The sequence below is a fragment of the Mirounga leonina genome, unplaced genomic scaffold (genome assembly GCF_011800145.1).
Source record: "Mirounga leonina isolate KUSES-001 unplaced genomic scaffold, KU_Mleo_1.0 Mir_104, whole genome shotgun sequence".
Lineage (NCBI taxonomy): Eukaryota > Metazoa > Chordata > Mammalia > Carnivora > Phocidae > Mirounga > Mirounga leonina.
The window spans coordinates 272,074-299,169 of record NW_023270231.1 but is presented as its reverse complement, the minus strand read 5'-3'; the positions used below and the strand labels follow the sequence as shown (position 1 = coordinate 299,169).

Below are 27,096 nucleotides of genomic sequence, written 5' to 3'. Positions count from 1 at the left end.
CAGAGTAGTATGAGATGATTGATCATCTTTCTAATGGAGAGTCACAGCTGGGATTCAAACTGATCAAGAAAAAGAGACTTAGGCATATTATGTAGAAATGTGGAGGAAACCACCAGAATCACCAAACACAGAAAAGGTTTAAGATAGTTTTTTCTTTCTTTTTTTTATTCTTATGTTAATCCCCATACATTACATCATTAGTTTTAGATGAAGTGTTCCATGATTCATTGTTTGTGCATAACACCCAGTGCTCCATGCAGAATGTGCCCTCCTCAATACCCACCACCAAGCTAACCCATCCTCCCACCCCCTTCCCCTCTAGAACCCTGTTTGTTTTTCAGAGTCCATCGTCTCTCATGGTTCGTCTACCCCTCCGATTTCCCCCGCTTCATTCTTCCCCTCCCGCTACCTTCTTCTTCTTCTTTTTTTTTTCTTAACATAGACTGCATTATTTGTTTCAGAGGTACAGATCTGAGATTCAACAGTCTTGCACAATTCACAGCGCTTACCACAGCACATACCCTCCCCAGTGTCTATCACCCAGTCACACCATCCCTCCCACCCCACCCCCCACTCCAACAACACTCAGTTTGTTTCCTGCGATTAAGAATTCCTCATATCAGTGAGATCATATGATACATGTTAAGATAGTTATTTTTAAGAAGTATGAGATTGGAGGGGACGGGAGTTTGCTTTTTATTTTATACCCTTCTGTAATATTTTTTCTTTTTTACTATGTGAATAAAGTTCCTTTTTATACTATTAAAAAATAAAAATAGCTCCTCAGACAATTCTGATGTACCTTGATGGTTAGGAATCACCTGTCAGTCCCTGGAAAGGTGGGGAGGGAGTGGCAGTGGCAGAACAGGGAAGATAAGTTGTCCCATGTATTGAAACTTTGTTATGACGTGTTAAGGGAGCCCCACTTCCTTTGTTATCTCCTGGTCTGGAAATCAAGAACACTGGCACTGTTAAATGCTCCACTGCAACAGAGCTTCAGGAGAATCATAAGAATAACAAAAACATCAATAATGGCCGAAGTTCTACTTCATATACATTACATAACTTCATCTCAACAGCCTTCTGAAAATGAGTTTACTGTCATTTAAAAGTGAAAAATGAAATAATTAGTCAACAGTCACCCCTAGATTTATTTTAAACATTTCCCAAGTTCTTATCCTGAGCCAGGCATTCTGTTAAATGCTTTATATAGATCATCTTATTTTATCCCCCAAACAGCCCTGAAAGGTGAACATGCACAGTAGGCACCAGATGCTTATTTGCATAAATGAGTTGAGTGAGTATCCATCCCAATTTTATGTTGAAGAGCTGTGGTTCAGAGACTTTTGGAAACTCCCCCGAGATCACACAGCAAGCAAGAATTCAAACCATGGTCCAACCATAAAATCTATCGTCTTTGTCAACATGTTCCATTGCCTTGCTGGTGGAGAGCACATGAGCTTAGCTTTAGGATGGTGTTGCCAGATTTCCCAGAGAGGGACAAAGAACCTCTGACAGTGTGGATGACATAGCTAATAGCCCTGAATAAATGACTCACCTCGCTGAAGAGGGGCCTTCCAGTACAGCTTTCTATCTTAAAGGAATATTTGTGGTTGAACACCCTAGGTTTCTTTCCTTGACACCAATCTCTGAAGGTTGGCTAGATGCTTCCCAAGCCTCTGATTTATCTAAAGTCTACTAGTGCCCACCTACTCCACATCCATACCAGGGGGTCGGCAAATATTTTCTGTAAAGGGCCAGATTGTGAATATTTTTGGCTTTGTAGGCCATATGGTTTCTGCTGTAATTATTCAACTCTGCCATTATAGCATGAAAGCAGCCATAGACAATAGTAAATGAATGAGCATGGCTGAGGCCCAGCAAAATTTATTTATGGACACTGAAATTTGAATTTCATATGATTTTCACAAGTCATGAAATATCATTCTTTTCCAATAATTTAAAAATGTAATAACCATTCTTAGCTCATGAGCCAAACAAAACGAGGTGATGGTTGGAACTGACCCATAGACCACAGTTTACTGATGCCTGATGCAAAGATGTTGGAGATCAGACCAAACCCCTCATTGTACGGATGGGAAAGTGAGCTCCAGAGAGGACACTAGAGGCCTAAGGCCCTATAGCTGGTTAGGGGATTAGCTGGGGTTAGGATCTGACTCCGTTATATGTCATTGTAGGAGCAGCGCAATGCTGACCAGCTGTTGGAATAGAATGGGAATAGAAGTGCTCAAGTAGTTAACACAGGCATTCCTTCTAACATCAATTATGATTTTCAAAGGATTAGAATGAAAAGCCATTTCAAATAATTATGATATCCTAGAGAGATGTTTAACACTGTACTACATTGGATATGCTTTCATGTCGCTGTGAAGATTTAGAAAATGCTTTCGGGATCATGAAGAGGCTCTGGGCTATCATGACTATTAATTATCATGTGTGGCTGGAAACAAAAAAACTGATTATACATACTTCCTGGTTACTTAACCTCTCTGAGGCACAGTTCTCTGGTCTTCGAAATGCAGATATAATAGCACCTACAGCATAGAAGTGGTGTAAGATTTAAAAGAATACATTTAAGCACCTTGAACTGTCTGGCACATAGTGAGTGTTTAGTGCACGTTTGCTATTATCCCCATCATCGTTATCATGGCCTCAAAAGAAGTTAGGTGTTGTTGGAACTGCTTGAAAACCAGGCCGTGGGCCAGGCAAGACACCTGAGAGAACAAGAGGCAGGTGTACAGGAACGCTGCTGTTGGAGGATGAAAAGCTTTATCTTCAAAGCCAAATTTCCTTTTTCTCTGGGATTCTTTCAAGGGGGTCACGTACAAGCTGTTCAGCCCTCATCATCCTGCTTGAGTGGACACCACACCCGTCAGAAGGAAGAGGGAGCATCCAGCATTGTTAAAGGAAAGGGGCCAGGAAGAAGGTTTATTAAACAAGCCCTGGGCCACTGGAAAGAACACTTCCTCCATCTCATCCCCTTGAGATCTGAAGAGGTAATGTTAGAATAAATCAAAGAACCTGTACTTTATACTCAGAAGGGCACAAGTTGAACATGCCAAGTTTCCCCCACTTGTCAGATAGATTCTTAGATGACAGCTCCAGAGGGAGGATGGTTACAGGGAAGTGCAGTTTGAAAAGGCTTGTTACGTTAGAAATGCTGGAAAAAGTGGGGATAATCAACCTGAAAAATACTGGAAACTGAGAGGGTAAGCGGAGGATGTATTCAGATCCCGGCAGGGCTGTCATGGGGAAGAGGTGCGAGATTTATTTATTCGCTGAGGCTCCAGAAGGCAAGCCAGTATCCGTGAATGAGCAGAAGTCATGGAAGACAGATTTTGGCTAAAATATGACAACTGCCACAGTGCCTAGATGTATCAAAGCCTGTACTTCATAGTAGGCACAATGCTAAGGGCTTTATTTGTATTATCTCATTTAATATTCATAACAATCCTGTGAAGCAGGTATTTTACTATTATCATTCTCATTCTGCAAATGAGAAAACCGAGGCTTAACTGAATGGAGTAGCTTCTGCCCGGTATCACACAGCTGATGATGGGGAGAGACGACAGTTGTAACAAGTAACAAGACTCTCGGCTGTTATCCAAGCACTGTACATCCCACCTCCTCGCCACTAGTCCTGTCAATCTGACTCCTCCATCTCCTGTCCTGCAATGAATGGCTGGAATGGCTTGTATCTCTACTGTAGGAAGGAATTAGCAGGTCTCCAGGAGACCACAATGTTTGCCTTCAGCATCTTTAACGCGACCTGCTGCTTGGAATTCGAATCACAGCTCTTTGTTTCTCTCTCTCTGAGGCCCGTCTTATCTCTCTCTCCCGGAGACTGCGGTTGTCCTTTGCACGTGCCTTAAGAGACTGTGGGCTCCCAGGAGGCGGGGCCTCAGTCCCCAGCATATCCGCAACACAGCACCTGGAGCACGCAGATGGTCAATTCACGCGGAAGAATAAAGAAAGATAGTAAACGTCTTTGCTCACCCTTTTCATGATTCTCGTACATGCTTGCATCCTGTCACCTCCTAGCTTTTGTCCTCTGCACTAAAGAGGGCTTTTCATTGACTTTTTCCATGTAGTATATTCTGAACGAGGTCATAAATAAGAATTGTCAAGAAAAGAGTTTTAGGGACAGCCACACAAGTTCTGTGCTATCTTTGAACCATGGGAGCTGTTTGCCCTTGGGCAGTGGTCTCTGTCTCTCCCAGCACTAGTTTATTGATCTGCAAAAGAAGGGCATTGGCTAGACCAACGATCATTCAAACTATTCCCAGGTTGCGAGCATTTTAGAGGTTAGCATGTTGGGGAAGGGGGAAGGCACAAGAATGGGTCCTAGACCCCTATCTTCCCTCTACCAAAGCAGCTCTGTTTCCTATCTGTTTTACATGCTGGGGTTCTCCCCAAGATTCCATTTGAAAATAGGCCTTCTAACTAAAAAGTTTGGAAACTTCTGAGCCAGGTGATTTCTCTCTTAAGGGCTCTTCTAGCTTCTATCTGCAATTCTGTGATCACATAGGTGTGTATATATGAATATGGATATATGTGAATTCATGGAATATTCCTGAGCTGAGGACTCAGTTTTGTCCTCAAATCACATGTCTCTGCATAACGGTCTTCACATTTTCCTATTTTAGTCACTATAGCCAACCAAAACTTAAATGTGTCCTCACCCTACATAATCCCCGGTAACATGTGGGCTTATCTGATTCCTGCAAAGTCAGTGAGACGCTGTAGCTGTGTTTAAATTAGCTAAAACACCATCCGTGTTGGAAAAAATCAGTACTGTTAACTTACCCAAGTGCATTTGAAACCAGGGAGGCAGGTACCTGTACGCTTGGATATCTGCCAACACATAAGCGTACCTGTTTCCCACACAGGTGTCCTTTGTTGCCAAAGCATTGTCAGAGCCAGTCAGGGCCTCAGAGAGCAACTTCTCTCAGTCTAGGGGTTTAGGATAAAATGCTGGCACTTTGAGGCAGAAGATCGGAGGTTTCCAGACTGGGCTGTTGATGCATGGGCAAAGGAATACGTTATTTGGCCTGGTATTGGTTAGTCGCCCAGAGCCTTTATGTTAACTGTGTTCTAACTGGCTGCAGTCAGAGGTGACACCTGGCCAGGGCCAAAGAACCAAAGGTCAATTCAAAATTCAGCCTAGTGTGGGGCCTGGAGTTCTTGACTGACTTGAAACCAACCACATCTTCCCTTTACATTGATCCAAACCTTCCTGTCCAGGGAAGATCAAGTGAAGACTACAGAAAGCCCACTTTATGATGAAATGCCAGCTTAAGTGTTCACAGGATCTCAATACAGTAAGTATCTATCGAATGCTTGGTGAAAAACGAATGAAAGTCCAAACATCGGATAAATTTGAAATCTACTGGGAATGGGGAAAGGAGTATTCTAGTTCAGTTATTCATTCATGCTCTCATTCATCTGTGAGTACTTAATATTGTGAAGCACATACTAGACAAAGGGATGAAACAGAGAAGAATCACAGGTGTGATCCCTGCTTTCGAGTTACTTAAGGTTTAGTGAGAAAGGCCAATATTACCCAAGTAATTGTAGAGCAGCTAATGAAAAAAACCTGACCTTGGAGCTCAGGGAAGGCTCCCCAGTGGAAGCAGTGAAGCCTGAAAGAGGACTTTTGGTCAGGTGAAAAGTGCAGGAAATAACCCTCTAAGCAGAAAACACACATGCTCTGAGGTTCAGATTCAGAGGACAAAGGGCAGTGAACCAGAGGAAGCACATATTACACATCAGCCTGGATTCAAATCTCAGCTCTTTTACCTCCCAGCTGTGTGGCCACAGGTAAGCTACTTAAACTTTCTGGGCCTCAGTCTCCTTCACGGCAAAATAAGGATTTCTGTTTTATCTTTATCCTATGACTGTGGTGAGAATTAACTATAATAACATAGTTAAGTTCTTAGAATGATGCCTGGCACATAGCAAGTACTCACCTAGAGCCCCACAGCTCATGGGGCTCCATTTTCCTTTCTTCCATTATATTATCTGTTTTTCTGTTTTAAAAAGAGGGACCAGTAAGAAGTAAAGACTGGACCCTTCTATTTACACATTACCCCAACCTCCTGCCTCGGTTGGTGCTGAGGCATCTGTCCCTTCTGCTTCTAAGCTGGTGGTAGCAAGAGGTTGCACACTCTGAAAGAGCAATTGCAGATATTGTCTTGCATATCTGGAGCATGGAAAGGACTAGTCCAAATCAGCCAAGGTGTGCACGGTTTGCAAGAACAAAGGCTACAAACACTGAGTGCTTGAGATTAATGGAGCAGTGTCTCCCTTATGATGAAGGGAGCCAGTGTGGCTTGGGAATTTTGTTTTGATATCCCCAGACTGCAGAGAGAGGCAGGAAACTAGAGCCATAAATTACAGATCTGCAAAAGTCCTCCTGACAATTTATTCCTTTTAAAAACATTGTACGAAATCTTCAAAAAATTGAGACTCTCAAAAAATATACATATATATATCTTTTCTGCAAATGATAATGAGTCAGTGGCAGAGTTGGGATGAGACCCTAGGCTTCTGCTGCACTCATTGTTCTAAAACTTGACATAAAATAGCTCATTTTATCTTTACCTTGTGAAGTGTGTATGCGTATTCCCACCTACAGATAAGGAAACTGAAGTACAGAGAGGTGAAGTGGCTTGCTCAAAGTCACAGCTAGTAAGTGGGTGAGTCAAAATTCAAACCCAGGCAGTTTCAGGAGGAAAGGAGTTTATTTCTCAGTTTTGCTCAATCATGATGCCAGGCCTCGGAGTTGCAAATGTTTCCCCAATTTGGGCAGTGTGGCCCGGTGGAGAACAAACCTAATCTTTAGAATTAGAGAGATCTGAGTTCAAATTCTAGCTTTAGCTCCATGACCTTGGAAAAGCTCCTTCAGCAAATTGAACCTCTTTTTTTCTCACTCATAAAATGGGAATATAATCTCACCTTTCTTGGAGGGACACAGAAACTCTCAGAGGTCTCTAGAGTGGATTATTCTAGACCATGGGGTATGAGTGTGAAGAGCAACAGACTAGGCCTTGCCCGATGGAATGTTCAGACCATCTAGCAAGTGAGGATCCTTTGGGATCTGGGATTTGGCTTTCTACCCAGCTACTTCCTCTTTGCTTCCAGAGGTGTCTGTAATGTCAGCCCTGGTGATCATAAAGTAACCCATGTGTTGTCAGTGTTACTAGAGAGTGAGAGGAGGAAGAGCAGTGGGAGGGAGGAAAGGGTGAATGGAAGGGACAAAGGGAAGCTGCAGGGGGTCCCCATCCGTGAAGAGAGACTCTGAGAGGGGCTGGAGGGGGGCAGGAGGGAGCACTTCTGAGCCTCTTTCTTGGTCTCCATGTTTCTGCCTGCTTCTTCCTCTTACACACACACACACACACACACACACTCACACCGCACGTGCACAGGCACACTGGAAACTGAGAGGCAGCAGTGAGGGGAATGACGCATAAAGAACAGAGCAAACAATTGCTCCAAATCCCTGGCCCAGCTCTGCTGTTTAACTTCTCAGTGAGCTCAAGCAGGTCACTTCCCCTCTGGGCCTATATTTCCATTTGTAAAATGAGGGGCTGGGTGAGATGAGCTCCTAGGGCCCCTTCAGCACTAGCTCTCTTGGCCTCTTCAAACCAGGGCAAAGGCATGCTCTTCACAGGACCACTGGCCACATGGATCCACTGTCATCCTTCCTAGACACCTACAGCCTCCAGAGGCCTCTCTAGCCTCCAAGTGCCATGCTCTGGCAGCTCAAGTGCCATTTATGGGGGCTTGCATTACTATCACACATGGTGATTTTCTCTAGCATTTTTAAAAAAATAGGCTCCAAGCCCAGTGTGGAGCCCAACATGGGGCTTGAACTCACAATCCCAAGATCAAGACCTGAGCTGAGATCAAGAGTTGGACATTCAACTGACTGAGCCACCCGGGCACCCCCTCTCTCATTCTTTAGAACTTTGGTTACATCTTCCAATCTAGCTAGAAGACAAGGCCTTGTTGCTTCCAGGACAAAAGTCACGCTGTATGAATCTCCTTGTATGAGAAGCTTCTCAAAGAAGCCCAGGGCAGTGCTAGGCTGGAGGACATGCTTGGTCCACCCTTGATGATCGACTGGTTGTCTGTTAGAAGTATGTACTGTGAGAAGGTACTGAGGAAACTGAGGGGTGCCCAGGCTGGAGGAGCCAACACCGAGGAGAACAAGAGTAGGAGTTTCCAAGCACATGAAGGTTGCTTGGTGGAAAGGCAGCAGACATGTTCTGCAAGGCTTCTGAGAGAGCAGGTGGTGCCACAAGTGCGGAGAGGGTAGCACAGGGCAGACTGGACCCCATTTGAGCAAGACTAGAAACCTCAGAGCCCTTTGAGGAGAGAAGGGGCTGCCTCAGGGCGTGAGTTCCCATCACTGGGTATCATTCAAGCAGGAACCAGATGGATGGGCTTCTGTTGGGGATGGTGTAGAGGAGATTCTGGCCCTTTATGGCAAGTGGATTGAAAGCCCTCTTAGGCCCATCTTTCTCTACTCATGTGCGTTTTCATAACTATGTTCATATTCCCACTACATCTGCTGCTCTCAGCATTTTGCAGTCAAGGATTTTGCCTGTAAGTGCATGTGATGTGTGGGTACACACATTATTTATTTCCTGAGCAGTTATTTCCCTCATTCATTCATTTAGTGATTTTTTAAAGAACACCTGTTACATGCAGCTCCCTCTACCAGGCCCTAGGAATTCATCAGTGAACAAGGCAGACGTGTTTCTTTCTCTAGGAGCTTAAAGACAAACAGGGAAGAAGACATTATATAACTGTGAGTCAGTTGTGGATGAGATTTAGTTTGGGAGAGGGTTGAGGGGCCTCAAAGATAGTATCATGTCCCCAGATAGTAAATGTCCTTTATGATAATGATGATGATGATGGTACAATGATTATTATGGTGGCAATTACTAACACTTATTGAGTGCCTATTTGGGCCAAACATTTACTATGCACACTTTATAACATATTGACTTGCTTAATTGGCATAATACCAACGAGGAGGTAGATAATATCACATTATTCCCTCTTTTATAGATGAGGCAATGAAAGTTCAGAATAAGTAGATAACTTGACTAATGTCACAAAGCTAATAGACATAAAGCCAGAATTTAAACTCAGGTCTGTTTGACCTTAAACCACCCTTCCCAAGCACTGTACCACCTGCCTAACCAGAGGCTATGGAAACCAGGCATGACCGGGTGTGGCATGGAGACAGTGGGAAGAGAGGAGCAGAAGAAGGCATTGGGTAAGGGTGGCCGTATAGAAGGTGGAGACAGATTTCTCAGCAGTGGAGAGAAGGAGACTAAAGAAAAGTTTCTTCTCAGGACTGACAGAGCAGAGGGCAGTAGCACGGAGCTGGGGGCTTGGATTTACTGCCCCCTGGACCAAACCTTCCAACTCTATGGGAGTTAATATGCAACCACATGGTGGGACTGGCTGACTGTTCGGATCTCCAAATATCCCAGTGAGACCTGGGGTGACCTGACCTCACTGCCTCTCCCTCAGCTTCCTTATACACTGGAAATTATAATTATAATGAAATGCCATCAGTGCATAATTAAGAAGGTATCCAATAGGAGTTTGAGAGCCTAAGTTTGAGTTCCAGGCCTACTGTAGGCAATGTTTAAACTCAAGCCCTTGTGCCAAGGACCACTCCCCCCGGCCCCCCAAACCCTCGTTCCTTCCTCCAACTTCCCCACACTCTAGCAGTCACAAGGCACAGTCCTAGGCATGTGCACTTTGGAGTTTTATGGTCCTGGAGGGAAAGCCCAGCTCCATCACTTTATAAACTTGGCGACATTGGAAAATTCACTAATCCTTCTGAACCTGTTTCTTCATCTGAAACGTGGGGATAATATTATCAAGGGCTATGGTAGGGTTTAATAGATATGCATTTGAGTATTTTCCCTAGTGCCTAGAATATAGCAATGATTCAGTGAATTGTAGTAGTTACTGTCAGTGTAATTATTGTCATTGTTATTCATGAGGGGTTTAAGAAATGTTATTCATTTCTTGGTCAGTGGCTCCCAAGAGGCTTGACATCAGGTTAGGCTGGTTGCCCTACTCTTACGCTCACATTACTAGGTTTTTGTCAGATTCCCGAGAGCCCAACTACATTGACTAGGTGCCTGCCTTCCTCCTCTGCAGCTCAGTCAGATAATGGCTTTGAGCCTCAGTTCCCACATCTGTAAAATGGAGGTGATGAATTCTACCTTGCTTACTTCACTGGAGTATTATGACATTCAAAAGCCAGTGGTGTGATTCATAAGAAAATGTCACATAAACTACAACAGTTGTGAAAATGGAAGGATTGCTGTTAATTTTACTGTTACTAATCCCTGAGGAGGCATCAAATGGTCCATACTGAAAGAGAATCAACACCTTCGAGTGTTTCTCAAACTGGGGTCTGCTGGACCCTTTGTAAATTCTCAGAGGTCTGCTAGTTCTCTATAAGCATTTTAAAATGTGTTTTGTTTCAATGAAACTCTAATCATCAATATTAATAATCTGGTCATTTGTCCCATGATGTGAGTACTCATTTTTACAATTTCAGTGACACTGAAGCATTTAACTATTAGCTCAGTGTTTCCCAAACTAACTCGGTACGTGCATTATAGGGGTGTCCACAGGCCCTCTGTTTTAACACTAGTTTGGTCTAAGATTTGCTGCTGATGTGTCACAAAGATAAGAGCTATAACGCTGTCCTGACTGGTAGATGTCTGCTTTGACCACAACGTCAGAGCAGGGAATGAACACAGAGTCAGTACTGGGGTTTGGAGGAGGATGGATAGCCAGACTGGATAGCCTGGCCCTCTGGTGGGTTCCAGGCCCTAGGTGCTTCTTTAAAAAATAATGGTATAGCGGCGCCTGGATGGCTCAGTCGGTTGAGCATCTGATTGCTGATTTTGGCTCAGGTCATGGTCTTGGAGTTGTGAGATTGAGCCCTGCGTCGGGCTCTGTGCTGGGCATGGAGCCTGCTTGGGATTCTCTCTCTCCCTCTGACTGCCCCTCCTCCCACCACTCATGCTCTTTAAAAATAATAGAAGAAAGAATGGTAGAGTTCTCGAGTTTCTGCAAGGTTCAGGTACACTTTATGGACATACCAGTGTCATAGAAATATAAATACATCTATCCTATTGTATATAAAATATGAATACATAAATAAGCATATGTATGTGTGTGTGTGTATATATACATACATATACACACACAATATGTGATGTACAGATGGGTAGATCTAGTATATGTAGTAAGAATCCCCCACCTATGCAGACCAGTGTTTAACTTTCCAAAACATGGTGACATTCAGCAACATCTTTGATCTTCCCGGTAATACTATAAGCATACAGATCAGGCACTGTCATTCCCAGTTGATGGATAAGGAAACTGAGGGCTGGAGAGTTGCCCAAGATCACAGAGCTGGCTAAGGGTAGTGTCTGGACAAAAAGAGGGGGTGGGGGGCAGGGAGGGTTCAGGGTTGTTTTTACTCCCTGTCCATAAAGCTCTCCTCTCTGACCCACAGTCTCCTTCCCTCCTCTCTTCCAGCAGCCCCCCAAAGCTGCCTATTTGAATCCTTCCAAAGCGATCTTTTAGAAAAATGCTGTTGGCTACTTCCAAGCTCATGCATTCCATTTCTCTTGTGAAGAAAGGACTGTAAAATAAAAGTGTAGCTCCCTCCTTTTGTTAAAACTTTCAAAAGCTTCCTTGGTTTCTAACTCTATAATTACACCCTAATCACAAACACTCTGAAGGGGGGGGTCAGTTCCATGCGGCAGCAGGCTAATTATGTGGTGGAATTTCTAAAAATTATCATCTCATAAATTGCGTTATTTCTCTGAAGGGGGAAGAAAAACACACACCACATACTCGCCTATGTTTCGAACTGAATTAATTAGTAATTTGAAGCCTAATTATCAACTAATCTATTGGAACATGCAAGTCTTTTGTATTTGGATGGTATATGCAATTTGCATCCTATTAGCTGGCAGTTGTAAGGATTTGAGAGCTCATTAGGTCAGAAGAAGAAGAATGCAGATCAGAAGGATACAGAAGCCCAAGGGGCTGACTCGGTGATGCTGTGACCAAGGGGTCACTTGGCAACAGATGGAGGCTGGCAATTTAATTATCTAGGGTCTTTCCCTGGCTCCAAGGCCATTGAGATGTAATTTCTATCTTACCCTAGAGAGGTGATTACGCGTGCCCCCACGGTTGTTCTGTGTATTCTCAAGCAGCAGGGTGCTCACACAGTCTGTAGGGTGAGGCATGCTAGAACAGTGCATATGGCACTGGATGCTGCCTACTAACCTTGGTGCTAGGCCTAGCTCTACCCCTGCCTTGCTGTGTGCCCCCGGCCACACCACCTTGCTGGTTTTGTTTCTCTACAAGTAAAGGAGACTGAGATGACATTGATTTCCAAAGTCCCTTCCAGCACTAAGGAGCTGGGATCTGAGGGATGTCAAATCTGCTTCATTACAATGTCAAAAATTCTATCTTTGCAAATTTTTTTTTTAGGGTGAGGCTCTTGTTCCCTGAAAGTCTCTGGAGAACAACCTGCCATTTAAAAGGCAAATACCTTTGAGAAATATAACATATTTAGCTATTAACATCTGGGTCTAAATTAACCTATTTCAGTGAGTCCTTCTCATTTCTAGTCCTGAGCCTGAAATACTGGGACAGCCAAGGCAAGGAAGTTTTGAAGGGAAAGGTTTAGGCAGGGACCTGTTTAAGAATGGAGATTGGGTCAGAAAGAGTAATAGAATTTAAGGATTAGGCAGCATGTTTTGGTCCCATGTTTTGATCTTGCAATTTTGACCTTTACATATAGCCAGACCCTGTGCCTTTGTTCTACTAATGACCTTTGTTCCAAAAATAAGTAGAAAATAGCAATCTTTTGTTCCATTAATTATTAATGCTACTCATAAATAATCAACACCAAATAACATGCCTAAAACTAACATGATATACTTTGTTATAAATAAAAATTGAAAAATCACATCTTGATGGAAACAGAAAATTGCAAAGACAAGCCAGGATAACATGGAAACTCTGTAGAAAAGGCTACCATTAGGGAAAACCGATAATTGCCCAAATTGTCACATTGGCAAAATGTGTTATTGATTGAAATATTTTAGTCAATATAAAAATTTATTATTGATTTGTTGGGAGATATATCCACTTTGGAAAGTAATTTTGGAGTTCCTCAAGATGTTAAACACAGAGTTACCATATAACCCATCAATTCCACTCCTAGGTATATACACAAGAGAAAAGGTTGTACCTAAATTTCATAGCAGCTTTATTTGTAATAGTTAAAAAGTGAAAACCACCCAAATGTTTATCAACCAATGAATGGATTAGCAAAATGCAGTATAGCCATATAATAGAATATTATTTGGCAATGGAAAGGAGCAAAGTACTATACATGCTACAATATGGATGAACTTTGAAAACATGAGGCTAAGTGAAAGAAGCCAGTCACAAAGGAGCATATATTATATGATTCCACTTAATGTCTGAATATGCAAATACTTAAAAAGTAAATTGCTAGTTGCCTAGGGCTGGGGGTAGGAGTTTGGAGAGCAATGGGGAGTGAGTGCTGGTGGGTATGGGGTTTCTTTTTTGGGATGATGAAAAATTTTAAAGTTAGATTGTGGTGATGGTTTCATAATTCTGTGACTATACTAAAAAGCAATGAATCGTATACTTTATATGGATGAACAATATGGTATATGAATATATTACCATGAAGCTCTTTTAAAAATGTAAACAATGGGACTAAAGGCAAAATAAAATTACATTTAGCTTTGGAAGAAATTCTGGAAGAATCACACTCCATGATAAAAAAAGGTAGGTGGTCAAAACATGACCCAGGAAAAATAGAATTGCCAGAAATAATGGCCACAAAAGAAAACTCATAATGGCATGTTATTAGGTAAAATCTAATGTGAATAAAAATTGTTTGATGACTCAAATCTTCACAACACTGAAAATAATTGTGCCCAATAAAAGAACTGCAATACATTAAAATGAAACAAATTTTTTTAAGAAGACAGGCTTAATCTATACCACATAGAAAAGTGAATAAAAACTAAATTGACATAATATTATTCATATTGGAAAACTGCTTCTGGTTAAAGATCTGTCAATCCTAGGATTGTTGTGATTCCAATGTTTGTACTTATAAACAGTAAAACTATCACTGGTATCAAAATAGAGGGTCAAAAATAGTGGGGTGGAAATACCTTGTGTCCATTCAAAGATGGGCCAGTTTTGTCCTTATTGTCAAGGGGCAGAGCTGATTCAATCTACAGTTGTGATGACCTTCTCTTCTTTTTTTAAATTTTATTTTAATTTTTTATTGTTATGTTAATCACCATACATTACATCATTAGTTTTTGATGTAGTGTTCCATGATTCATTGTTTGTGCATAACACCCAGTGCTCCATGCAGAACGTGCCCTCTTTAATACCCATCACCAGGCTATCGCATCCCCCCACCACCCTCCCCTCTAGAACCCTCAGTTTGTTTTTCAGAGTCCATAGTCTCTCATGGTTCGTCTCCCCCCGCCGATTTCCCCCCCTTCATTCTTCCCCTCCTGCTAGCTGCTGCTGCTGCTTCTTTTTTTTTTTTTTAACATATAATGTATTATTTGTTTCAGAGGTACAGGTCTGTGATTCATCAGTCTTACACAATTCACAGCATTCACCATAGCGCATACCCTCCCCAATGTCTATGACCCCGCTACCCCATCCCTCCCACCCCCAACCACTCCAGCAACCCTCATTTTGTTTCCTGAGATTAAGAATTCCTCATATCAGTGAGTGTGATGACCCTCTCTTCTAAGGAAGATGCAAGGTTTACCAACAGGGTGCTGTGGTTTGACAAGTGGGGATGTGGAGGGGAAAAGGCAAGCTTAGTTTTGCAGCTCTCAATTGCCTCTCCCACCCAGGCAGTTCCCATCAGCTGGGGGCTGCAGAAGCAAGGTAGGGCCCATATTTGCAAAGACGCATAAGCTGAACACCAGCAGTGCATTGCACTCACCAGATTTGCAAGGATGTAGTGGTAGCCGATGCCGTTCTTCTCCAGCTTTATGATCTACAAAACACAACGGGAAGGGATTCATCAATCAGATTTGCCATTAAAGCTACAACAGCAATAATAATAGCAACTAACACCGAGTGCTTACAATGTGCCCCGTCCTATCCTAAGTACTCAAATTACAATATTACAGCCATTCAGCGATGGTGGCATTATGGATACCCTCATTTTACAGATGAGGAATTGAGGCATGGAGAGACTAAATAAGCTCCCTAAGGTTACCCACCTATTAAGTGGCAGATGCAGGACTTGAAATCAGTTTTATCTGATACTAGGGGTAGAGGAGTTATCCTAACCCCCCAAATTCAGATGAAATGCTCATTTCACTGCTTCTTCCATAAAGCCTTTCCCTGGATGGAGATTCTTTCCTGGTGTGAATCTTATGCTGTGTTGAATTCCCTGCCACTAAAATGACAATATCTGCTGCTTGGATGGATGGATGGATGGATGGGTGTGGGTGGATGGGTCAGATAGGTAGGTTCTTGACCTTCAGGTCCTTGCATGAACCATATTCAGATCTGGTTCCTTCTTTCCCTGAATATTGTACCTTCTTCCCTAAACTAGTTGGATACCCAGGAATTAACAGACCATTCAACCTGGAAGTTAGAAGGGAATGTCAGGATCAGATGGTCCAACCTTCCACTGTACAGATGGGATGTTCAGGCCTAGAGAGGAGAAATGATTTGCCTAGATCCTGCGGCAGTGCCAAGACAGGAACCCGACTGTTGTTGAGTCTTTGTACGTAACACCAAATTATGGTTAATCATTAAGAGCCAGGATCCCCCCAAACCCCTCCATCCTCAATGTGCAGACTTTTGTAATCCTTGTGGGCAGGAAAAATATTTGTGGAATGAATTATCCAGAGGTTTGCTCAGGCAGCCAGACACACCACCCAAGGAACAGCTAAGAGCATAGGCCTTGGTTTAGCCCTAGCTCAGCCTGCAAGTTAACTTGATCTATTTCTTTATTTTTTAATCATGAAATTGGGGTTAGTACATTCTGCTCAGTGCCTCTCCTCCACTCTTACAAGAAGGCATAGAACATATGAGAAGCACTTGGGTTCTTGTCTAACTGAATAAATTTTCAAGGTTATTAAAATCCACATTCAGACATCTACTTAATTGGATGTATGTGCATAGCGGCTCACATATATATATATATATTTTTAATGTAGGGAATAATTAAATGCAAGCACACTCAACGAATGCTCTGAAACAGTGGTTAGATTGTGAAATTCCAAGCCACAGAGCTCAAATACTATTGGGATGATAGTTTTATTAATAATTCTTCATTACTTTTCCATCTTCTTGTCAAACGGTTTGCTGCCCTTTCAATAATAAGATACCTTCACCAAAAACCTATTTAGCTTCTAATAAACATAAAACAGCAAATAAGAGATCTTTCAAAACCTACCACATTTAGGCAATGGATAAGAATAGTCTCTGCAAGATGAAATTACAGATTGAAACATAAGAAACAGATGAAATTGATGACTTTGGGTTAATAAAAATTAGCAATTTCATACGGTTCAACATAATGCCAACCTTCCCACCCATTTTTTTCACCTACCAACGCATTGCTCTCTCTTCCCTCCTTTCCTACCTTCTTTTCACAAACATTTATTAAGTGCTTATTCTGTATTGCGCACTATGCTGTGAATACAGTGGGGAGTGAGACATGCATGGTCCTCGCTTCCCTGGAGGTCCCACTTTACTGGGACAAGACCCACACTAAACAGATGAAGAGGTGAATGCCCCAGGGTTACAAACTGAGAGAGGTGTTATAAAGGTACTGTATGATTTCATGTGGAGCCCATAGCCTTGCTCACCCTATTCCTCAAAGCTCATTTCCACTGGGCTGCCTTAATTCATAATCCTTGTGTCTGGAATGTCCTTTTCCATTCTTTCGGATTATTCATAACCTTTATGGCTGAGCTCGAATCCCAACTACTCTGTAAAACCTTCTCTGGTTAATTAATGCAACCATCAGGTATTTATTGAACAGGGACAATATGCTGAGCACTATGCTATGTGCTCGGGACAACTGGTGGCCATGTGAGGCAGGGTCCTCGTGCCCTCCCTAAGCTGAACTGATGTTTTAGTAGGGAGACAGATGGTAAATATATAAACAGATAAATGAATAAGATTTCAGCAAGTGAGAAGCACTATGAAGACAGTAAAGCAGGGTGATGTGATGGATGGCCTAATCCTGGTCTCTCTCATCTTTAACTCATTCTGAACTTAATGACTGTACTATATAATTTGGTGTCTAATATATTGACAAAGCATTATATTCTAATAACCCTGTTCCTTGCTCACAAACCTTTACTGACTCTCCACTGATTCTCTATGGAATAAACCCTAAACTCCTTAGAATTATTTCCAAGGATAGTCTCAATCATGTGACAGTCACTGTCTCCCAGTAGACACGTAGCATCCTCGCTAAGCCAACCTATGAACGCCAGCCCTCACATACCCTCTGGGCCTCCCTACATGCCCTTCTCTCCCGCTTAATGGCTCTTATCCAGCCAATGACTACCTGTAAATATTCAGAGCTATCTCACATTTGGGATCTTTTCTAGAGCCTTCATTGATTCCCTATTCTTTCCAGGCACTCAAAATTATTGATTGAATACCTACAAGGTACCAAACACTGTTTAAGGCACTGTGAATACCACAAAGAAGAAAATAAAGCAAAAATCCTTGCCCTCATAATGCTGGTATTCTAGTTGGGGGGCTGGAGACAGAGACAGGCAATTCCCTACCTGGAATTGAGAATCCCTATCTCCCACCTTAGGTTAGGCAGGACATTTGTATTAGACCAAAAAGATCCCAATTCAAGTGTTCTATTGTTTAGAATGATGTCAAGATGTCAGGCTATAAGCCATTAGATGTAAATTCGAGACTCATCACTGTTACCAACTAGTTTTCTGAACCCAAGGCAAGTCAACCAATGTGACCATCAGTTATCCCATCTGTAAAATGTGAATGCATGTGGTAAATCAAGTGATCTGTAAGATCCATTCAGCTCTTTGGTCTTGCTTTTCAAATGAGAAGAATCCAAAAGTTAAGAGTTAATATACTACATCTAAGATGCCCATACAAACAAGTCACTTCCTTACAAAACGTAAGTTTGTCTTTTGACAGAGGAAGTGGCTAGAGACAACAGAGGCTGAAAAGTTACATTTTTAGGAAGGTTGGGCCCCACTGTCAGACTAAGATGGGTTTGACTTCTTGCTTTTCTAACATGCTAGCTGTGAAATCCCAGGCAAGTATAGTCCCTTGTTTCTTCATTTATAAATTAGGGGACATGATAGAAGTGGTTTTATAGAGTAGATGTGAAGATGAGGTAGCGTGATGCATGGGAAGGACTTGGCATGGTGTCTGGTATATGGCAAGAGCACAGAAAATGGTAGCACCGGTTACTGTCTACTACAGAACAACAAAGGCCTAATCCTCAGTCTGTTAAGAATACCTAATTATCATTCAGTACTTCTTCCAACTGCTATCTCATCCAATCTTTTTCTCAGCTCTGTAGAACAGGGGCCATCATTCCTATTTTACAGATGAGAACACTTATGACCAAAGAGGGAAGTGACTCAAGAAGGTAGTACTAGGTGGTGCTAGAAATAGTAAAACTAGGCAAAGGCTTACATATATCACTTTCTGTGGGGCAGGCTCTGTTCTAAGTGCTTTACATGAATAGATTGTTTTAACTCTCACAGGAGCCCTCTGAAGAAAGCTATAATTATTATTATGCCCATTTCACAGATCAGGAATCTGAGACAAGAAAGATTAAAAACCCGGCCATAGGTCATGGAGGTAGTAAAGACTAGAGCTGGGGTTTAACTCGCAGCCAGTCTGGCTGCAGGGTTTCTGTGCTTAACCATTACCCTATACTGCCTTGTTTAACTAGCATTCAAATCCCTTGAGTCCAGCCCAGAGAATGCCCATCTCATGGAAACAATTTTTTCTGGTTTCTCTTTCCAAGAGGGAAGGCCAGATCCATACTTTGTGGTACTAGTAGAACACATACTTAAAGCCTTAAACAATCCCTGATTTTCAAAATCTCCCCTGTTCTGTTGCTGAGCTGGTGGTGAGATTCCAGGTGGGGGTCCCAGGGTCTTGAAAGGCCATCAACAAGCTCTGTACCTAAAGCTACCATCTGTACTTATATAGCACTGTTAAAGGATGATTGCCAAATCTACTTTCTTGCTAGTTCACCTGGATACACAGTGTAAGTTTGTCAAAAAGACAAGAGATCAACACGAAGGCCTGCTACTTGTGAAGTGGGTACGTGCTCTCATTCTAAGAATGGGAAGAACCATGGCTTAGAGACCTCTGGCCAAAAAACTGTTGCGGTTACAGTGCCCTTTCACAGAATGTACAATCAGTGGATTTCTCATACACATGAGTGTATTTAAGGAAACAGTAGAGAGGTGCTTGCTGCTTCCCTGAACTCTTAAAAAAGGGCAGTGGGCTGGATGGATGAGATGCCAATGGCTAGACCAGTGAGTAACGGAACTCAGAGCTGAACCCAGGAATCTGGCTCTATATATAGCCTGTGTTCCCCATGTGATGGTGCTTCACAAACTCTAAAATGCAATGCAATCTGCTTTTTCACTATAAAGGGAAACCCTGGAGGTAAGTTTTTGGTCAACTGATCTGAGAACAATTTGAACCCCTAGGTCCAGTCTCCCATTGTTTGTGCTATTTTAGAAAAATTCAGAATTAAAATGTATAAATTACAGAAGGTGGGGAAGAAGTCACCTTCTCATCTAGTCAAGTGCTCTCTTTGTAACACCAAGGGGCAAAAGGCCATCTGGCTCTCTCTTGAACTCCTGCCCTCACCCATTCTGAGCCTTTGCTGCATGCACTACCTGGCCCAAGATGGCATTGAGGCGTTCTGATTCACAGTCCACAACCACTAGCCTCTCCTTTTTCTTTTCCAGGTCCTGAAAGAGCATCCGGTATCCCTCCTCTGTGGTGGTTAAAATGTTGACTGCTGTCACCTGCCAATTCTTCTCGGCAGCTGTGTCCAGGACTTTCTGCAGGACGGACAGACCTTGAAATTGGGTAAGACGGAGAAGTGGCAATCAGGATACGCAGGTACCAACCCGCCTCCACTCGGCACCCACCTCCCTTGTCTCCCCCCACCGGCTCCTCTACCACGTTCAGCTCAGCTTTCTCCCACCGTAGCAAGTCAGAGCTCACTGAAGGCAGACAGCAGGTCTCTTTTGGGCTTCTGTTTCTAGAACTTAGCCAGCAGTAGTGTTAGTGATTAAAAATATAACCAAAGGCTCAAATCCTGAAGATATAATATATTGGTTAAGTGGCCCTGTAAAGACTACTTACCTTCTTCAAACTTTAGTTTCTTTAATGGTAAAATGGTGGTGTTAATGATGCCTACCTCATGGTGTCATCATGAGGATTAAATAAGAATGTCTGATACATGGCAAGGGTTTTATAAATAGTATTGGGCATTTAGTAGCTGCTTATTAAATGTGTGCCAACCTGACATCTAAATAGGCACCTAATAACTCTCAAATTTATGGATGTTCAGTACCTGATACTTTGCCTCTTCCATAGTAGGTATCCAATCAGTGTGTATTGAATTAAATTATTCTCTTCTGATTGATAGTTAAATGATAGAGGAGCCCATTACTCAGTGCAGCTTTGTTTCATCTTTGAGACATAAATCGTGTCTCAGTTTCCTGCTGCTGCTGTAACAAATCACCACAAACTCATGGGTCTAAAACAACACACATTTATCATCTTATATTGCCACAGGTCAGTTTGAAATGAATCTCCTTGAGCTAAAATCAATGTGTCAGTGGGGCTGTGTTGCTCTCTGGAGGTTCTAGAGGAGAAGATTTTCTTGCCTTTCCAACTTCTCGAGGCTGCTTGCATTCCTCGGTTTATGGCCCCTTCCGACTTCAAAACCAACAGTGACTGGTCAAGTCTTTCACACATCACCCTCTGACACTGACTCTTCTGCCTCCAGCTTCCACACTGAAGAACGCCTGTGATTACACTGGGCCCAGGTAAAGAATCCAAGATGATCTGTCTAAGGTCAAGGGATTAGCAGTGTATATTCCATCTGTAACCTTAATCCCTCTTGCCATTGAATATAACACATTTCCAGGTTCCAAAAATTCTCAGAACAGAGACATCTTTGGGGGGGAAGATGGAGGTCATTTTTCTGCCTACTTCAGATGGTTGTTTCACTCTTGCATTATTAATCAATCTTTTGTACATATATCATTTGTTTCCTTGTAACCCTGCTAATCCCTCCCACAGTGACCAGTATGATGCCTGGCCTCAAGAATCATCTCTAGATTGATGCTGTTATGCCTTTTTTTTTTCTTTTTAAAAAAATTTATTTAAATTCAATTAGCCAACATATAGTACATCATCAGTTTTTGATGTAGTGTTTAATGATTAATTAGTCACGCGTAACACCCAGTGCTCATCATATCACGTGCCCTCCTTAATGCCCGTCACCCAGTTACCCCATCCCCCCACCCACCTCCCTTTCCCCACTGTCAGTTTGTTTCCCAGAGTCAAGAGTCTCTCATGGTTTGTCTCTCTGATTTCTTCCCATTCAGTTTTCCTTCCCTTCCCCTATGATCCTCTGTGCTATTACTTATATTCCATATATGAGTGAAACCATATGATAATTGTCTTTCTCTGATTGACGTATTTCACTTAGCATAATACCCTCCAGTTCCCTGCATGTCGATGTAAATGGTAGGTATTCATCTTTTCTGATGGCTGAGTAATATTCCATTGTATATATGAGCCACATCTTTTTTAGTCATTCATCTGTTGAAGGGCATCTTGGCTCCTTCCACAGTTTGGTTACTGTGGACATTGCTGCTATGAACATTGGGGTGCAGGTGCCCCTTCTTTTCACTATGTCTGTATCTTTGAGGTAAATATCCAGTAGTGCAATTGCTGGGTCGTATGGTAGCTCTATTTTCAACTTCTTGAGGAACCTCCATACTGTTTTCCAAAGTGGCTGCACCGCTTGCATTCCCACCAACAGTGTAGGAGGGTTCCCCTTTCTCCACATCCTCACCAACATTTTTCTTCCCTGTCTTGTTAATTTTTGCCATTCTAACTGGTGTAAGGTGGTATCTCCTTGTGGTTTTGATTTGTATTTCCCCGATGCCAAGTGATGTGGAACATTTTTTCTCCGATGCCAAGTGATGTGGAACATTTTTTCATGTGTCTGTCTCCTTTGGAGAAGTATGCCTTCTTATCTTTGTTTCTTTTTCAGTGCAAGCTATTTGGTGTACTTACACCTCACATTGACTGCAAGTTTACTATGTGTCTAGCACTATTCTACTAGCTTTCTTGTTTTCAGTTTATTTAATCCTATGAGGTACATCTCATATGCAGATATGAAAATTGAAGCTCAGAGAGATTTAGTCATTGGCCCAAGGTCACATAGATAGCAAATGGCAGAGATCTGAGCTCAGATTTCTGAGACAGACAGAGTCCTTTAAGAGCATGGGTGTTTCTGCCAACCACAGAAGTGATTCTCTATAATCAAAGTTACATTTTTCTGGGTTCTGGGAAGTAGGTTTGCCACTTTGAGGCCTCAAGCTTCAGTATGCTGTAAAGCTGTCCTGAAAAAGCCCTTCTATGGGTATAATCCTCACAATGACTGCTGTTTGAGAAGGAAAATCCTCAAAATAAGGAGAGGGGAGGGAAAATTGAAGAAAGCAGAGGGTTTCTGGTCTCTTCTGCTGGCTCCTCCTCATTGAATAATGCTTGTTTAACACTGCCCCCCAAAGTTGATCTCACAAGCCTCCTACTCTAAAGTCTTCTAGGCCTTCCTGTAAAACTAGGCCTTCCTGCAAATAAAACCTCCCCTTCACTCAGGGCAAAACTCCTCTGCCTCAGTTTCCAGACCTTGCATAATCCATTTATTTATTTATACCAATAATGACTCAGTTCTGATGACTATTTAGTATTCAAGGGAAAGGTAGGAGAGTACAGTACAACCACCACAGGCATTAGAAAAAAGAGGATAGTTCCCATTTCAGAATTAGGGAATAGAGTGTTTGAGCAGGCTGCAAAAGAAAGGGAGGATTCACATATGTAGATCTGGGAAAGCAAGTGCATTCCAGAAAAGAGGAACAGCATGAAAGATGCAGAGAAGAAAAAAAGCAAAGGAAACATTTGGAAAACATGATGTAAAATTCAAAACGTAAGTGGAAGCACAATTAGAAGGGTAGGGAGAGAGAGGTGGTGATGATGATGGTGATGATGATGAAAGCTAACATATATGGAAGACTCTGAGCACTTATGTCCCATGCACTGACAGGAACTTTCTAGTCATCTCATTCAATCCTCACAGCAACTTTAGGAGGCAGAAATTAGGTTTATCTTATTACAGAGATGAGGGAATGAAGGCATAGAAAATCTTAGCCTCAACATAAATGGTCAAACTGAGGCATAAAAGAACTTGCCCAAAGACAAAGAGCTGGAGAGGATAAGACATAGAATTTAGATCCAGATCTGTCTGACCCTAGAGTCTGTGCTCCTGACAACTACACTGTGAGCCATGGGCCATTCAAAGGAGGCCCTTAGGTTTTGAGTCTGGACTCAGGAGCCATGGAAGCTTGCTGAGCTGTAGAGTGGCATGGTGTGTTAAGGGGATTACTCTCTCAAAGGATGTGTTTCCACTCTGTGAGTTGGAGATTAGCCACCAAGAAATCAGTCCATAGAAATAATGCATTTCTGGATCATTCCCCCCCATGCTTTTCAATGAGGCAGGGAGGCATCATTCTCCTTCCTGCTGGCAATTTTCTCTCTATCTCTCAACAGTCTCCCTCCCATAACCTTTGGCTTACCCCGGTCGGCATCATAAATGTAGACAAATTTCTGCCACTTGTAATGGTCGATGATGCTGATAAGAGCATCCTGCAGCTCAGGGCGCAGCTGAAGGACGAACTGATTGGAGGTGTCAACGGGAAAGCTCGGTGTAATGAAGCAGACATGGAGGGCCCCACAGAAGGAGGTCAGCATGTTGACAGTTCTCCGTTCATAAAACCCAAAGATGGCGTAGACTCCTTTGGAGAACTGGGAACAGACTGGAGGAGGAGAAGAGAAGGATTAATAGAAGATGCTGCAAGGAAGCTGGTAGATGGCTCCAAAACTAATCCATCCACTAGTTCATCCATCCCAGCTCATCATCCTTCCTTTCATCTATCATCTGGCCATCCACCCATCCAACCAATCTATCCATCCATCCTTCCAACTTACCACTCTAATCCAACTGTCCATCCATTTTACCTATCTGTGCATCCCACTCACCCATCCGTCTGACCTAATGTTTAGGAGGCACCAATTCCATGCCAGATGTTATCATGCTTACCAATTATAAATATACACAAACCATTTTCATATGTTTTCTTACTTTATCTGTGCAACGACCTTCTTAATGTAGAAGAGGGATGAATGAGTCATTTTTTAAAGGGAGAAACTAAGGCTCAGAAAGTTACTGAACATGTCTAAGATGGCACAGCTAGGGCATATCTGAATTGGGTAGACATCTTAACCTCAATCCAGTCATCTTTCCATGACACTGCCCATCACTTTAAGGCAAAGCATTAAAAGTTGTTATAGGAAGAAGGTCTATCAGCTTGCTGCTGACACATGTTTAGAAAATAAGTGTTGATATTCTCAGTCTACCCTTAGCTTTCAGTGTACATTTCTCTGCCGATGTTCACTTTGTGTTTGTACATCCTGCTAGCTGATTTTTCAGGCCCCCCAGTGTATTAGACATAGTAATAGTTTAGCTGTGTAAACATCCCCATGGGAGCCATTTTGTAAGATCCCAGTGCAGTTACCAATCCCGGTGTATGGTTTATTACATGCTGGTTAGAACATAATATTAAAAAACCAAAGTCACAGGGCCAAACCCCAGGCCAAACCTCAGTAAAATTTATAATATGCTCTGTATGGTATTTTTAGGTTTTCTTCTCCCTCTGCTGTGATGAAATATTATCCTGTGGGATATGAATCTTATATTCTACATCTATTCCCTCATGTCAGTTAGCTACTAAACTCATTTTAGGATGAGGGTTCATTGTCTTTGCCCCAGTGAAGTAGGTGACCCACCCTAAAGCCATCTCCAAGGCGTGAAATTACCCTGCTCATATGGACTGTGAGATGAATCATTCTCATCACAGTAACAGTATTTTCAGGTACTTTGCAGTCCTTTCACATATATTAGACTGTTCAGTTCTCATTACAACCCTGTGACTTTGGTATTACCAGTTTTTTTTTTTTTTTTTTTTAAAGATGAAAAACCTAGTACTCTTAGACCGTCTGTTCTCTTTAGCACATCACCTGCTTCCATGACACTACATTACCTTGTATGTGGGGGTCTCAAATTATCCTATATAAGCATCACCCAAATGTGTTCCATGAAACATTAGTCCCACAAAATGCTCCTTAAAAAAGAAAAGACTTCTTTGGCCAAATAGATTTGGGAAATGGTGTATACCTTGTCTGCATCTTGGAGGTAACTGTTGCATACCAGTTACATAAAAGGTTGTAAGGAATCCTGTTCAACTTTAACCCAGATTTTGTCAAGTCCGTACGTCCCCAGGATTCTTTGTTGGCAAATACTTTTAACATGTTATTGAAGATCCTCTGGGCTGTGCTGCACTGAAGAATGCAACTAACCACCGGTACCCAGTTGTCTATTGTGAGTCTCAGTTCCCATTCAGTCCCTAGAGCTAATGGGCTTAAAAGTTCATCTCTTAAAGTTTGCAACTGAACTGTACAAGTCATCTGTCTGATTCCCACTGAAAAACAGAATACTGTCTACAGGAAACTGGGCTGGTACATTAACATCTGCTTGCATACCTGCAGTTAGTGGGCACTCATGACCTCTCTAGATGCCCAGTCCACTGACTGATGACTCTTTGAGACCAGAATCTCATGGAATGGCTGCTCTTAATCCATTCCATGGCCCTCCTGGTATCTGAAGGTGGTTCTCATGGACTCTAGGCTTATGGCATATGGTTTTCAGCAGTGAAATCCCTTCTCCACCCGAAGCAAGAGGGATCTTTTTAATTAACAAAAGCAAAAACAAAACAAGACAAACAAAACACGATTTCCCTTCCTTGTGCAAAAGCTCTCAAAAGTTTTGAGGTTTCTCATTGCACACAGGAAGCCTCTGACCATAACTCAGAGCCCGAATGACCAGTGCCCCAGACCCCTCCCACCTCACACCCCTCTCCTTGCTCCCTGCTGTGGCCACAGGGACCTTGGTAGCTGTTCTCCAGGGCTCTGAGCTCACTGTGCCCTGAGACTCTGCGGCCGCTGCTCCCTTCCTCTACCTGCAGGCTCTTCCCTTACCTGTTTGCGATGATCACTCCTTTTTTCTTCTCTTTTTTTAAAATTTAAATTCCATTAGCCAACACATAGTACATTGTTAGTTTCAGACGTGGGTTTCAATAATTCATCAGTTGTGTATAACACCCAGTGCTCATTACATCACTCCTTTTCGGCAGTTGTATCTCAGCTCAAATCTCACCCCCTCAAAGGGCCTTCCTTCATCACCTCTTCTTGGTAGTGACTCCCCTCACCTGCCTCCCCACACCTGCCTCTCTGTCACATCACACTGTCTTATTTCCCAGACTTTCCTATTATCTGAAACCACTTCCTTTTTTTGCTTGTTTGTATGTGCTTGGGTCAGTGTTAATCCTGGAAAACAGGGGTTTCACTTGTGCCCCAAAGCCAGCATAGTGCCTGGGACATGGTAGGGCAAATGAGTATTTACTGAATGAGTACATGATAAATGTTTGATAAGAGGGTCCACATGACTTAAGGTATGAGGGGGAGCTGGGCCCAAACAGAGATGACTACTGGGTCACCTTGGATCTCCGGCTCCTCTAAAGTAGCTATTTA

General features: G+C 42.5%; 1 protein-coding gene across 4 annotated transcripts in view; it reads right to left on the bottom strand.

The window, feature by feature from the left end:
* The window catches only part of GRIA1 (glutamate ionotropic receptor AMPA type subunit 1), a 296,932-nt gene that overhangs the window by 119,959 nt on the left and 149,877 nt on the right, over window positions 1–27,096 (bottom strand). For 3 of the 4 annotated variants that reach the window (XM_035012648.1, XM_035012639.1, XM_035012657.1), the window contains exons 3-5: window positions 24,027–24,266; window positions 20,043–20,227; window positions 15,107–15,160 (exon numbers count right to left, since the gene is read on the bottom strand). In XM_035012648.1, coding sequence (XP_034868539.1) covers window positions 15,107–15,160; window positions 20,043–20,227; window positions 24,027–24,266 — 479 coding nt within the window. The remainder of the gene's footprint in view (window positions 1–15,106; window positions 15,161–20,042; window positions 20,228–24,026; window positions 24,267–27,096) is intronic. The other variant, XM_035012668.1, reaches the window with a different exon arrangement.